This window comes from Tachysurus fulvidraco, chromosome 17 (assembly GCF_022655615.1).
Source record: "Tachysurus fulvidraco isolate hzauxx_2018 chromosome 17, HZAU_PFXX_2.0, whole genome shotgun sequence".
NCBI lineage: Eukaryota > Metazoa > Chordata > Actinopteri > Siluriformes > Bagridae > Tachysurus > Tachysurus fulvidraco.
The window spans coordinates 4,173,234-4,189,124 of NC_062534.1; the positions used below are offsets into that span (position 1 = coordinate 4,173,234).

The 15,891-nt window shown below is 40.6% G+C and overlaps 1 protein-coding gene across 8 annotated transcripts in view; it reads left to right on the plus strand.

Moving 5' to 3' along the window:
- The window catches only part of rapgef2b (Rap guanine nucleotide exchange factor 2b), a 107,182-nt gene that overhangs the window by 46,029 nt on the left and 45,262 nt on the right, over positions 1–15,891 (plus strand). For 5 of the 8 annotated variants that reach the window (XM_027154567.2, XM_027154559.2, XM_027154560.2 and 2 more), the window contains exons 5-7: positions 5,366–5,441; positions 7,949–8,116; positions 13,469–13,486. In XM_027154567.2, the coding sequence (XP_027010368.1) occupies positions 5,366–5,441; positions 7,949–8,116; positions 13,469–13,486 (262 nt within the window). Of the gene's footprint in view, positions 1–769; positions 1,019–5,365; positions 5,442–7,948; positions 8,117–13,468; positions 13,487–15,891 lie in introns of those variants that run through there. The other 3 variants (XM_047802290.1, XM_047802292.1, XM_047802293.1) reach the window with 2 other exon arrangements.

Consider the following 15,891-nt stretch of genomic DNA (forward strand, 5'->3'; position numbering starts at 1 on the left):
TGTCTCTCCTTATCTCTCTCTCTCTCTTTCTCTCTCTTCCTCACCTACTATTTTGTCTGTCTCTCTGTCTGTCTGTCTCTCTCTCTCTCTCTCCCCCTCCCTCCTCCTCACCTACTATTTTGTCTCTCTCGCTCTCTCTCTCTCTCTCTCTCTCCCCCCCCTCCCTCCTCCTCACCTACTATTTTGTCTGTCCCCCCCTCACCTACTATTTGTCTCTTTACTCGATCTCCCCCTCCTACTCCTCCACCTTACTATTTGTCTTTTGTCTCTCTCGCTCTACCCATCTCCTCACATACTATTTGTACTGTCCCACCATCACTACTATTTGTCTGTCTTTCTCTCTCTCTCTCTCGATCTCCTCTCTCAACTCCCTACTACTCTCTCTCCTCCTCAGCTACTAATTTGTACATAAGTTTACTCTCTCATCTCTCGCGATCTATCTCTCTCTCAGATGCCCCTCCTCATCACACTTCTATTTTGTCTCTCTCTCTAATCCTCTACTCTCTCCTCTACTCGCTCTCTCTCTCTCTCTCTCTCTCTCTCTCTCTCTCTCTGTGTGTGTGTTTGTGTGTGTGTGTGTGTGTGTGTGTGTGTGTGTGGTGAGGTTCAGAGGTCAGTGTTTTGAGGTTAGATCCTCCCTCTCAGCCTGGCAGCAAGAAAGAGGCTGGCTGGAATGTTTGGCTCCGGTCCGTCATCACTAACGCCCAGTAGCATGAGTGTACACACACACACACACACACACACACACACACACACACACACGTACACCACATTCTGTGAGCACACGCTCCCATGACAAGGAGACAGTAGACTCTGAGAGCTGTGTGAGAGTTCAGCTGGATTTATGGCGTACATACAGAACATTTGTGTTTACTTTTTGTGAGAAATTCGACTCGGACTTTGTGCACCAGGAAAATGACTGGAACTGGAAGTGGAAATCTAACTGTCTAGGAATACTGGAATGTGATTGTGGAAAGATCTCCTGAAGGAACCTTCTAGTAACTTGTCATCACTGACGGTAACTGCTTTAAGAGTGAATGAGTGAAGTTTGTAAGAATTGGATTAGATTTCACTTCCAGTTCTTTGGAAATTTGATCTCAAATTTGGATTTATACAAACTGGAACGAATGTGTGATGCCTTTATTTGTAACTCTTAATTTAATTCTAATTGAATTTCATTTTTAAAAAGATGTGAGATGATAGATTATATGAGAGATAGATAAATAAATAAATATATATTTTAAACAATTTTTATTTATTTATTTATTTATTTATTTATTTATTTATTTATTTATTTGTGTATTTGTGTATTTATTTATTTATTTGTTTATTTATTTATTTATTTTTATATAACCTGGTCTACTTGTCCATTAAATATGACTTTATTACATTGTGAAATTAAATGAGTGTATAAAGCTTAGCGTAGTGTATAAACAGAAATTCTGAATAATAATGAATAGTAAGCGTTAATTTATACGTCTTTATTTTCGACTGGTCATTTTGATGTAGTGAATATTATCAATAATAATATGTAAATTGAAATCCACAGTTTCTAGAGAAGCTGGAATAATATATAATAACAAATAATATATAACAACAGATAATATTTATTTTTTTATTTATTTTTAACAATTAGTATGATTCAATATCTTCAGCCGGAGGGTGATAATCCTGCCGCTGGCGGCCCGTGGGTTTCATCTTGTTGTAATAAAAGGTTGGAGGTGCTTTAGCTGTTCCCCAAAGGCATGTAGTGTACGTAACAGTAAAGTGTCCTGCAGCTCAGTCCATCAATTTAACTATTTATTCTTCCCTGAAGTGTTACAACAGAAGTGTTCTGTTCTAACAGCATCGCATTTTACCCCTAAACCCTATTCGGGCTCTCAGACCTTTCAGAATTGGGAGAAAATCTTGGGTGGTGTGTATGTGTGTGTGTGTGTGTGGCGGATTGTAGTTGTGTGTGTGTGTGTTTGTGTGTGTGTGTGGCGGATTGTAGTTGTGTGTGTGTGTGGCGGATTGTAGTTGTGTGTGTGTGTGTGTGTGGCGGATTGTAGTTGTGTGTGTGTGTGTTGGATTGTAGTTGTGTGTGTGTGGTGGATTGTAGTTGTGTGTGTGTGGTGGATTGTAGTTGTGTGTGTGTGGTGGATTGTAGTTGTGTGTGTGTGGTGGATTGTAGTTGTGTGTGTGTGGTGGATTGTAGTTGTGTGTGTGTGGTGGATTGTAGTTGTGTGTGTGTGGTGGATTGTAGTTGTGTGTGTGTGTGTGGTGGATTGTAGTTGTGTGTGTGTGTGTGGCGGATTGTAGTTGTGTGTGTGTGTGTGGCGGATTGTAGTTGTGTGTGTGTGTGTGGCGGATTGTAGGTGTGTGTGTGTGTGTGGCGGATTGTAGGTGTGTGTGTGTGTGTGGCGGATTGTAGTTGTGTGTGTGTGTGTGTGTGGCGGATTGTAGTTGTGTGTGTGTGTGTGTGTGGCGGATTGTAGTTGTGTGTGTGTGTGGCGGATTGTAGTTGTGTGTGTGTGTGTGGCGGATTGTAGTTGTGTGTGTGTGTGTGTGGCGGATTGTAGTTGTGTGTGTGTGTGGCGGATTGTAGTTGTGTGTGTGTGTGTGTATGGCGGATTGTAGTTTTGTGTATGTGTGTGTGTGTCGGATTGTAGTTGTGTGTGGGTGGGTGGCGGATTGTAGTTTTGTTTGTGTGTCTCGGATTGTAGTTGTGTGTGTGTGTGGTGGATTGTAGTTGTGTGTGTGTGTGTGTATGGCGGATTGTAGTTTTGTGTATGTGTGTGTGTGTCGGATTGTAGTTTTGTTTGTGTGTCTCGGATTGTAGTTGTGTGTGTGTGTGGTGGATTGTAGTTGTGTGTGTGTGGGTGGGTGGCGGATTGTAGTTTTGTTTGTGTGTCTCGGATTGTAGTTGTGTGTGTGTGTGGTGGATTGTAGTTGTGTGTGTGTGTGTCAGATTGTAGGTGTGTGTGGGTGGGTGGGTGGCGGATTGTAGTTGTGTGTGTGGCAGATTGTAGGTGTGTGTGTGTGTGTGTGTGTGTGTGGCGGATTGTAGTTGTGTGTGTGTGTGTGTGTGGTGGATTGTAGTTGTGTGTGTGTGTGTGTGTGTGGTGGATTGTAGTTGTGTGTGTGTGTGTGTGTCAGATTGTAGGTGTGTGTGGGTGGGTGGGTGGCGGATTGTAGTTGTGTGTGGGTGGGTGGGTGGCGGATTGTAGTTGTGTGTGTGGCAGATTGTGTGTGTGTGTGTGTGGGTGGCGGATTGTAGTTTTGTGTGTGTGGCGGATTGTAGTTGTGTGTGTGTGTGTGTCGGATTGTAATTGTGTGTGTGTGTGTGTGTGTGTGTGTGTGTGTGTGTGTGTGTGTGTGGCGGATTGTAGGTGTGTGTGGGTGGGTGGGTGGCGGATTGTAGCTGTGTGTGTGTGTGTGTGTGTGTGTGTGTGTGTGTGTGTGTGTGTGGCGGATTGTAGTTGTGTGTGTGGGTGGCAGAATGTAGTTGTGTGTGTGTGTGTGTGTGTGTGTGTGTGTGTGTGTGTCATCACCAATTCACATTCCAGACCCCCTGCATGTTGTGTAATGTAGAATGAAGGGGCCCGGCAGGTGGGACATGGATCATGGGACATGTCTCTTATACTCTAAAAACGAAAGAGTCAAATTCCATTTGACTCACTGGAATCATGACTCATGACTCAGTGTCTAATGGACACCATGGATGCGTCCTATTCGTTGACATTATTACTAGAATTTATTCAGTGATGTACAAATTTATCATGACGTGTTTTTGGGATGTGCTAGAAAAATACTACTGCACAAGAGGACATCATATAATACTGGAAAAATCCCTTATCCACTACAGAAAGGTCAAAACAAGGTCACAAAGTGTCCGATCTCGTACAGTTTGATGAGGACATAAAAGTAATCATTTTTAACTACATCTGCTTAAAACACCATCAATACATTTTATTTGGAGGAAAGAAATCATGCAATTTCTAAAAGATCACACTATTACACACAATATTTGGCTTTTTTTTAAAGGCTCACACTTAATATTTTGATAAATGTGTAAACCTGTGAGTTTGTATCCAGATTGTTGTGTTGATGAGAACATGATCTGTGATTATCTTTGTCTCTTTAAAGCCTAAAGATGGACAGATCAGTATAGAATTCAGTTGAGTTAGCATTGTGGTTGAGTTAGCACTTTACCTCCGTGTGTGTGTGTGTGTGTGTGTGTGTGTGTGTGTGTGTGTGTGTGTGTGTGTGAGAGAGAGAGAGCTCTGGACTTTTGTACTTTTGGTCAGCTTTTTTCCCTGTAAAAGAAAAATGCCTGGGCAGCATTTGATGTTGATGCTTTAACCAAAGAGCTGAACAAAGACGGAAAACAAAACTTTTACTGGCAGTTAAAATAGAGAATCATCACAGATTATTATTCAGCCTGAGAGTCTTATATGTAACTGGTAGCAGTGTTTAAGGAATAAATCACTTTGTTGGTGTGAACATGCTGGTGTGGGGAAAAAAAAAAAAAAAATCATGATCTGGGGGCATGGTGGCTTAGTGGTTAGCACGTTTGCCACACATCTCCAGTGTTGGGGGTTTGATTCCCGCCTTGTGTGTGTGGAGTTTGCATGTTCTCCCCGTGCCTCGGGGGTTTCCTCCGGGTACTCCGGTTCCCTCCCCCGGTCCAAAGACATGCATGGTAGGTTGATTGGCATCTCTGAAAAATTGTCCGTAGTGTGTGTGTGTGTGTGTGTGTGTGTGAGTGAATGAGAGTGTGTGTGTGCCCTGTGATGGGTTGGCACTCCGTCCAGGGTGTATCCTGCCTCGATGCCCCATGACGCCTGAGATAGGCACAGGCTCCATGTGACTCCACCAAATAAACAGCCATATATACATATTCAATTTCCCTCCATTTACGGTAATAAACCGTTACTATAGCAACGCTAACAGATTACAGCGAGCATATTTTAATGAATGAAGCCGTACCTTCTGCGCTGCGCTACAATTAGCTCTACAGACGAGGTATTACACTGCGTGAGTGTGTTAGTGTTTGTGTGTATGTTTACCACGCCCTGGGTTTGCGGGTTTCCCTCCGTATTTCCACTGTGGTGTTTTCTATAGTGTGTCTTAAACGCCCCAGTGTGCAGCACTGTACTCCATTCATCATCCGGGATGTCGGCTGGGAGACTTTTCCAGGCTTGGACTTAGTGGAATCTTACAGGGAAGATCAGGAACACTGTAATGTGCTACTTGTGTGTGTGTGTGTGTGTGTGTGTGTGTGTGTGTGTGTGTGTGTGTGTGTGTGTGTGTGTGTGTGTGTGTGTTTATTCTCCACATGGTCTATTCACTGGTTCTAATTCTATCACTCTTTTTATTACAGTTTCGGGAAGCGTTCTGCTGGAAGTTTACGTCGCGGATGTGAGTGCATCGTTTTGGAGCCGTCCGAAATGATCGTGGTAAGAACTTGATCACTGATATACAGTCTTCTTCACATAATGAACACATGATGAATGTCTGAGAGTGTTTTTTATTTTTTTATGTGATTGTTTATCATTTTAAGGATTATTGCTATTTGTGTTATTTCATGTTCATTACCGCTACTTCAACCAATATTGTTAGACTAATAATTTAGCTACCAGCTTTGAAAACAATGAACTCAAGTTATTTCCTGAAAGCTCACTGAATAAGAGTTGTGTGTCTGTGTGTGTGCGTGTGTGTGTGTGTGTGCCTGTGTGTGTGTGTTTTAGAAAAGTCAGCCCATTTAAGAAACAAACAAATGAAAAAAACTAATGATCTTTGAATTGCAGGATTCTACATTCAGCCTGGTTTATCATCATTTTTTACAATCTTTTCCTTGGCTGAGGGGAAAAAAGAAGGAAGCACAATAAACTAATCTCTGATGATCCTACTCATGCCTTGGTGACAGTTGGCACATTACCATAGATTGTTTACATAATGTGTAGAGAAAAGGAGCTCAAACACTCTGATGTGTAGAGAAAAGGAGCTCAAACAATCCTGTTGGTCTATACCCAGACGTCAGCATAGCGTGTTATATAATATAACCTCATATTAATTTATCTAAAGGTAGAATTTGTTCTGAACAATGTAATACACTTAGAACACTTCCAAACTAATCCTCGTGTTTATTGTTTAACAATAAAATCATGAGATTTGAATGAAGAATAAGAATGAAGGAACTCCTGGAGCCTTGTTGTGTTCTTGCAAGCTTCATATCTTACTTCTCATTCATGTGCACATGAAAGTAAAAACCTCTTGTAATTTGTGTTGCATCATACTGTATACCAGACCTGGTATTTTTTTCTAGTTTAAAGCAGGAGCCTTGCTTTTTGTGGAGAAGCGGAAATAAGGGATCTTTGTTTATTTATTATTTATTTAAATTTATTGTATTGTATTTTCTTTCTATCTGTCTGTCTGCTGATCTATGTCTGTCTGTCTGTCTATCTATCTATCTATCTATCTATCTATCTATCTATCTATCTATCTATCTATCTATCTATCTATCTATCTATCTATCTATCTAATCAACACAGAAGTTTTCCACGATACACATTAGGAGGTTTTATGCTATTGTCTACTACAGTTTTACAAATATAAAAATTTTAACCAAACTTGCAGCTAAATATTAGTTTATCTAATTTTAAATAATCAGTTTAAACCTAAATGTTACATTCGATATAAATATAAATGTTAAATCTAAAATTAATAATAAATTAATAATAATTATATCATATCATTATATCACAAATGAATATAAATGTTATATGTAAAATACATATTATTTAATAAATCAATAATAATTATATCATAAACAAATGAATATACATGTTATATGTAAATGTTAAATCCAAGTCCTAAATATAAATAGAAATGTATTCTTGGCATTTTGTTTTTTTACTTATACATATATTATCAATTCCAAGTGTCTGACCGCCATCTAAATTAGGTGAATTTATTTTTGTTTTTTTTTTAAATTGAGAGGCTTTGTGCATTCGTTTTAGAAAGTTGCAGCAACAGATGCTGCTCATCAGCAAGAACCCAATATTGTTACCGAGCAATTCCACCGATACAGCGCAATCAAGCACACTTTATTTATTCAGCTCAGGTCCAGGCACGTGCACACGGCTACCTCCAGATTGGGTTAATCTCAAAGCCGGCGCATCGTTCCCTCTGTCTGCGTTCGGCACTGAAGGAGTTCCTGCTGTTTTATTATTGGCTGTTGTGGTTCTGTAATTATGATCCCATGCAGGATATGGACAGTGCATTCACTCTCGCTCAATATATTCCCACTGCTCGGCGCTCGGCGGCGTTGCCATAGCAGCAGTTGGTAAGGTAGAAAGAGATTTGATGTGTAATCCCATCGGTGGAGGGAGTGTGAAATGGGAGGCTGCAGTGAAAGTACAGATGAAGAGGAGAGTGTGTGTGTGTGTGAGAGAGAGAGAGAGATGGAGACATTACAAATGTATTTAATCTTATTTCCCTCAGAGTGGTATAAGGTCACTCTGGCTCTCGCTTCCTGCATAGAAATCTCAGATCATCCTCTTGATGCTTCCGAGCTGCATGTAAAAACGGGTTTATGGCAAATTGCTGTGCATTTTTTCCACATGTGATGCAGATGTTCTAGTATTATAAATACATAGAGCAACATAATGTAATGGAAAAGAGCCCCAGCCTAATAAAAACCCTGACCTTTGACCTTGTCCTCTCTTCCAGCTCTTCAAGAAGGATAGAAAGCACCTTCTGTGTTTTTTTTTTTTCTTTCTCTCCTCTATATTTGACGTAGACTTTTGAGTCTTAGCGCACACACACATGCACACTCACACTCTTACAGACAGGCTCACACACCCATTGCTATTTTTACGCAGTGCAAGAGATGGGGAAGGGAGGGGGGAAGACGGAGAGGGAGAGAGCGAGAGAATCACTCGTCTCTCTGTTCCTCTGGCAGGTGGACTATATGGATGAGAATGAGGAGTATTTTCAGCGCCAGGCTTCACATCGACAGTCTCGGAGGAGATTCCGCAAAATCAACCAGAAGGGCGAAAGGCAGACCATCATCGACACGGTGGAGCCGTACCAAGCGGGCAAGCCGCCCATAAGCCGCGGGTACCACACGGTGAGTACTACACAACTTTGTACACTTGCTGTGTGTGTGTGTATGTGTGTGTGTGTGCTCTCTCCTTTTTTTTGCTTTGGCTTCTGGACTTAGTGATGTGTGTTATCACCTTTTACATTAATCTACAGATATCACTAACTTCCATTTGTCCTATACTTATATTTATCTGTATTTACCTATACATAAACATTTTCATACATGCATATGTCATCTTCTAAGCGTACAGCTGTCTACTTCCAGTATATCATTATAAAATTATTCTTTTCCTCCTCCTCCTTTTTTTTTTTCTGCCAATCGCTATTTATCAAAAAGTGCTGAAGCGGCAACTCAACAGTGATCGTTTTACCTGGAGAAACGTTGAGATCACCACGTTTATGACATTTCAGACAAAAATTCACAAATTAGGTCCAGATTTTGTTGGGAAGCTCAGACCAGTTGTGCACATTAAAGGTTAAAATGGTCTTTCAAAGCCCACCAATTGATTTCAGGATCAATTTAATATTATCTGTTTTCTATTAGATTAGATTTTCTTGGTTAAAATAATAATAAAAAAAAAGTATAGAGAACAAGTTTTAAAAAGTAGCTAGTATTGCTAGCTATGTAGCACGCTAGGTTATGGACCTTTCATAGTTGTAAAATTGATTTATTATCGATAGTTCAGATAATTATTTGTGGTTCATTACATTTCTTAATTTCATTTAAAAATTTAGGAATACAAATGTTTCCTTGTGCCTTTAACATCTCTAATGTGTTGCTATCCGTTTATTAGCATTCTGATGGCTGGTTTCTGTGAAGAAATTTTGAATTAAAATCCAAATGCCCGGAAGTCTGAAAGAAATATGCAGAAAAAAAAACCTTTTATACGATATAGTGCTTTTTCATCGTTATCCAATGACATTTAGTCAGTTACTTGACTGAGATAACAGATTTGCAGACTTAGTCATCCCTCAAAAAACCAAACACTTTTTTTTTGGCAAGCACAGGTTGGCTGTGTACGTTTGGGAATGAAATGGCTCTTTTGAGGAATTAGAAATGATTTCACTATCAATTTAACACCACCTGTTTGTTAGATTTTGAGGGGGAGGGGGGGATCCCAGAAAAAGCTAGCATAGCCAGCTCTGTATTAGCGAGCTAGCTCAAAGTCATCCACATTTTAATCCATTACTATACCTAAAGTTAAGTTAACTCAATGTCGTAAGCTATTAAGTTTATTACATTTCTAGAAATATTAACAAACAGTCCATGATTCTAAAATCTCCAGTATTATAAAGTGAAATAGTTTTATTCATTCATGTGAGGAACTTTAACATATTAATCAGAAAATCTGACAGAAACATGAGGAAAATTCACATGAAAAAAATGTTTTTAACCTGACAATTAAACTTCTTATTCAGTCTCTAGCTTTATGCTAGTCTCAGGCTAAGCTTTTGTTCTTTGTTTCTTTGTCTTTTCCATTTTGCTTCACCTCACAACTTCATCTTTTTTCTGTTAGGTATCTCCCCCCCCTCATCTTCCTTCACTTCTTTTTCTTACATTTCAGTGTTAATTTCCTACATATCCTGTGAACTTCTTTGTGTTCATCTAAACATGCTAGCAAACAGAGTTACCGTTAGCATACTTAGCTTTTATTTTGTATTTGTGTGTTTGTAGCTCATTGTTTGTTTCTTTTTGTTTATTCAAACCCAAGTGCTAACCATAGTAGTTGTATGTTGTGGCATTAAGTTGTTTCTTTTCAGTTTGTTGACCTTTTACCTGTGTGACATGCTAGCTTTTTTAATCACTGTCTGCAGGACTACTTGCTGTTGTTATGTCTGTGTATTCTCAGTAGGTCCATGTTGTGCTGGCTAAAGAGCGTCTGTGGCAGCAGTTTCTCCTCTCAATTCCCACTGTGTTTTGTGTGGCTTTTTCAAGTGTGATGCGCTGTGCTGTTTTTTGTGTGTGTGTGTGTGTGTGTGTGTGTGTGTGTGTGTGTGTGTGTGTGTGTGTGTGTGTGTGTGTGTTAATTCGTGTGGTGATGTGTGCACATCGCTAAGCTTCAGCTTGGTGCAGGGAATACAGATAGGGATTGCAGTTAGAAGCCTTCCATGTTGATTAATCCTCTGTAGGTAGCAAAGCCCCTGAACACATCCTCTTCACAACCAACATTTGGGATTTAGTGAGGTACGGATAGTTGAAAAGATTTCCTGCCAGATTTATTCAAAGTTAACGGGTAAAGCAAGAACATCACCGCAAAGCTCACTAGGTAGACGACATTCAGCTCCCCTCAGAATTTCCTTATGTTTTTTACGTAAATATTATAGACAAATCTACAATTCTTTTTACTGGGTGACATTTTCTGGAAAGTTTCGGCATGTGTGTTAGAGTAGTTTGTTTACAAATCTGATTGAATAGGAAGCTAGCAAACAGAAATATTTGTGTAGCTTGAGGAAACCATTTCAGCGGCTAAAATGGATAAGTGGCTTTATGTGGGATTAAGCAAGCTATTGAATGTTGTTCAATTTTCTTCAGCGCTAGAAAAAAAACTGCTTGAAAAAGAATATGTCCAACATGAACCTTAACATGAAGGTTCTTCGATCATGAGCTACAAGTAGAAATTTCTCTGAAATCTAGAAATGTTTATCCAAAGAACCATGTAGGAATATTTCTAATGGTCTAATTTGGTAACCATCTTAAAGTAATCCGTTTGCATGATCAATGTCCCACAAGAAAAGTTTCATCTCAGAGGGTTCCTTCTCATGGGGAAGCAAAAACTCCATTAAATATCAATGATTACAGATAATTTATTTCAGTTTTCTTCCATTGTTTCCATTGGAGCACTAAAAAGCTTGGACTACTGGACCACACTGATGCTGGAGAAAAGTGCCGGCTAAGCTTCCCTTTAATGTGCATGTTTTTTTAGCGGTTTCCTGCAGTTGTGGTATGCATATCTGAAATGAGAACTGCTTTAAGCACATTCCTTTATCTCCCCCCCCCCCCCTCCCTGAATCGTTCCTTCAGAATTTCTACCATTCCCAAAGGAAAAGCACCAACATTCCCTCGCTTATCTGAGAGGGCTTTGCTCCCATACACAGGAAAACGCTTCACGTCCTAGCTCTGGCCTATCCTCAGAAACAAGGAGGCCAACTTTCTCACGACTCCAACACGTTTTGCTTGCTCCCTGTTTTGAAAGATCTGTGGGAAGCAAATGGCAGCGTAATGGTATGTTCCCAAACACAGATCACATGTTTCTTCCACAGCCTTCGATGTGAAGTGACTATAAATGACTGGGTGGCGTTTTGACAAGAGTTTTGTGTTTGTCTTTTGGAGTTTGAGGTTTTTGGTTTTTTTTTTTAGTTTTTTTTTTAGAATCTCCAAGACGTTATTGAGAAACATCTTCACAGCAAATGCCAAAACGGCATCATAAGCTTGTAGTCATCTAGAATTGCTCTGCTTTAGGACTTTTTGGTCATTGCAAGTAGTTCAGGCTAAATTTGACGCATCTTTTCCTGCACTAAAACAAAAGTACCACATTACCAGCGGATTATTGCTTCAAACCTTCTGGAATCGTTACGTTTTAATGCAGTTTTAAAACAGTTGGTAGACGTTTTACAACAGTTGGTAGATGCTTTTATCCAAAGCAGAAATACCAGTAAGGTAGAGTCTTAAGACCTTTGCTTAAGGGTTGCCGCAAGATCTTTTTTTTTTAAATTACTGTATGTCACATTTATATATATATATATATATATATATACACTGTACACACAGAACAGTGAAATTCTTTCTTCATCACTTTGGAGGTTGGGGACAGAGAGCAGGGTCAGTCAGGATTACAGTGGTCATGGAGTATAGAAAGTTAAGGGCCTTGTTCAGGTGCTGGGGCTTGATCTCCGGTCCTCTGCTCAGCAACCCAGAGCCTTCACCACTTGAGCCACCATTGCCCCAGCTTTGGAACCCCGTCTCTCCTGGAGTTTGAAATTTTGGCACACTACTAGAATCTTAAGCAATTTAGGTACCACTTAATTGGACAAATGTATTCCTTTGCCAAATATGTTGTACTAGTTTGAGCACATGGGCCTGTGCTATAGTAGCTGGTAACTGGTCAGATTACGGTGGAAGTTTCAATGGGGGTGTCGAGATCTAGCGCAGCTATCCATCCCTGTAACCCACAGAGAACTGGTTTTATTCTAAATCTATACAATGCACCAGTGTTACTCCATTAAGGCACAATATAAAGGAATTCGTTTACTATTGTTCAAAATTATGCGAAGAAAACAGTACTCTTTTGGTGCGTTTGGCATTTTGGTGCTTCTGACCTGGAACGCTATGCATAGCTATAAAACACTATCCTGTACCGTCTTCTGGCAGACTGCATATTACTATTACTTTCTCTGCTACATGGATCAGAAACTTTTATAAACCTGAAAACATAGACGGTTTGTGCTACTGGGCAATAAAGCAATTTCAGCCCTAGTTCACAGTTTGCTGATGAAATATGTTCATGCACCAGATGTCAGGGTGGCGTTTTATTAAAATACATTTCATTAAATTACCCAATGCTAGCTTAATACATAATGACCTAGGAATCTTTTTTTGCTTTTAACGTGTGGAGCAAGATGACATTCAGAAACATAAAATGGACAAATAGATATAAAATTTAGATCTTATAGGGATCCCGGTATAGTGCAGCATAGGAAAGATCAGCCGAACGGGTGAAGTCGTGGTATTACGTTGTGACGGATGTGAGCTGAACACATCAGTTGGAGAGGAGAGTTGTGTTTTGAGTGGAATGTACTAGCCAGCTCACACTTAGTGCCTTGTGTTGGGTTGAAAATCAGCGCCATTACGTTCTCTCCGTCAATCTCCAAGCTAATCAGTGTTGATTGTTCGGTATCCGTAGCGAACAGCATAGTGGCACCGTTTAGAGCCAGGATTACTGGGTAATTTACTACAGCTTCATGCTACTGAAAACAACCATGCCTGTTTATAATTTAGGTTTGGCTCAGCCTTAGGGTTTTTTTTTTTTTTTTCTATGTGCTTTATGTATCATGGCTGTGTGTGTGTGTGTGTGTGTGTGTGTGTGTGTGTGTGTGTGTGTGTGTGTGTGTGTGTGTGTGTGTGTGTGTCCTGAGCCGCCCTCTGTTGTCCCAATGCACCCATGTCTGACGGAGGTAACCGAGCCTTTCAGAGGAGTGTGTCCCTCGCCTCATACCGTACTATGACTTGCAAAGTGCCTTCCAGCATCTGTGTGTGTGTGTGTGTGTGTGTGTGTGTGTGTGTGTGTGTGTGTGTGCTGAATAACGCTCTCTCCTGCTTATAACAGTCGTCTTCTCTGCTTCTCTCCTCCGCTCTCATCTCGTTCTGGCTCCTCCTCAGGAATGCGTTAAAGCTCAGGTATTGTACTTATTCCCTGTTTCTCTGTAAGAGTGTGTGTGTCTCTGTGGATGTGTGAGAGAGAGAAAGAAAGAAAGCGAGTGCACCTGTTCTTTCCTGCTGTGCTCTATATGACTGTCTGGTAATGATATTCTCAAGGTAATTTGTGCATTCATAACAACTCAGGTTGTGTAGGTGTCATTAATTAGGTGTGTGTCCTTTACCTGCTGTCCTACAGAATATTTACACCTTATATATGTAGATTTACCCACGCTGATATTTTGTAGCTGTGTGCGCTGTGTGATAAGCACCTTTTAATCTGTGTGACCTGCCCTAAAGCTCCAGTGAAGCTGATGCAGCATTAGCCTAGCATGCACACACACACACACACACACACACACATACACACACACACACACACACACCGATCCCCTGCACACTCGCTGCTGGCTATCTTTTTACGTCTGATCTAATCACACACGCTGAATGCATCATTAGCAAATTATAAACAGCGACTGAACTGTTTACGATCATTTTGATGATGGAGCCTGATAAAGATCTAGGTCTGTAGATACAAGCCTAGCAGTGAAGTGTGTGTGTGTGTGTGTGTGTGTGTGTGTCAGTGTGTGTGTGTGTGTGCTTAAGGTTCTGGTTCTCATATTGACTGCTGAATGCCTACACCATCTTCTTCACTCCTCACTGAATGTAATTACTGTACAAAAAAAAGGGAGTATCGGCTCTGCAGATCCAGCGGCTGTGTTGATACTTTGTGAGTGTGTGTGTGTGTGTGTGTGTGTGTGTGTGTGTGAGAGAGAGAGAGAGAGAGAGAGAGAGAGACTTGTCAGGTGTTCTTGTGAAGAGCCGGCTCTATTTTTAGACCATGTCCCTGTAATTGGTGCTGGTGCAGCTTTGGGAGACAGAAAAAAAGGCCTGTTTTAAAGGATTTGTAGTGCACACACACACAAACACACAAACACACACACACACTGATATACTGCAAGTCACAGCAGAGGGATTCGTCTATGAAGATGTTACGAGAAGTGTGTGGTTTATCTTCTCCTGTCTGTCTAATTTCTCTTAACCGTGTAATCAGACTTTTCTGGCTCTGAAATAAGCTCCGCCCACCACCCGATCTGAGCTCCTAAAAAAAGCAATCACGAAGGATAAAATAGGACAACAGGAAATGGTTTAAAATAGTGATTGTACTTGCTGTACAATCTACACCACTTCTTAGGGTGTAGATCTGCATAGATTCTGAAATACCGCACTAAAAATAAGTGTGAATTCTAATACAACTGACTTTGCATGTAATGACTACAGTTCAAGATGGGATCGATCCAGTGATCTAGAAATTTAGCATGCAGTACAATTCTAGGAAATAATTTCTTTCACATGTTTGCAAAGCAGTAAAATAGACCCAGGCAACAAGATTACTTTGTACGTTCGGTCTTTATCTGGTCGCAGCGAACAATAGAAATAACAGCAGAAACGTTGGAGAATATTCTGTCGGAACGTTAGAAACATATTAAAGCTTCTGAAAGCAATTTTGTTGTCTCATTTCCAGCCCTGTGGGAGCTTCGTTTCACTCGGCATATTACTTTAGAAGCAGACATTCCACATAAACACCACAAAATTGTTTTACAACACCGTGTGTTGAGGGGAAATGTGTTCGCTGAGAAAGACCGTTGTTTCTTGTGCTTAACTCCTTCCGTCAGGGAGGAAATCCTTTTCTCCAGACAGGAAGTCCATAAATAAGGGTGTGGAATCTGACGTGGTCACAGTGACCTCTAGCAGGTAGTGTGAGAAAAGCAGATGCTCCATGAAGTATTGACCCAACCCTTCTATACTGTGTGTTAATGTTCATGTTGGTTGATCCGGATTTCTCAGAACTCGTCGAGAGCGTGATCGGATCAGTGAGGCATCGTGAGGTCGACTCAAGCAGGTGTTAATTATCTGTACTGTACCGCTGCTCCGAAAGCTTACGGCGGTAAACTGCACCAAACGAGAAAGAAGTGTCCGATTTTATTTAGATATAATATTCTGAATATGAAAAAGGGAAGAAATTAAGGGAGGATTAAGGAAGAAGGAATGGAAGGAGGGAAGGAAGGAAGCAATGATTGAGGGAAAGAAGGAAGGGAGGAGTGAGGGAAGGGTGGAAGGATGGATGGAAGGAAGTGAGATGGAAATTGAGGGAGGGAAGGGAGGAAGGGAGCAAGGTAGATAAGAAGATAGGGTTTAGGAAGTAAGGAAAATAGAAAGGAGGGAAGAATGGGGGAAGGAGTGAAGAAAGGAAGATAAGAAGATAGGTGGGTAGGACGGAAGGAAGGAAGCAATGATTGAGGGAAAAGGAAGGGAGGGAAGGATGGAGGGAAGGAGTGAAGGAAGGAAGATAAGAAGATAGGTGGGTAGGAGGGAAGGATGGAGGG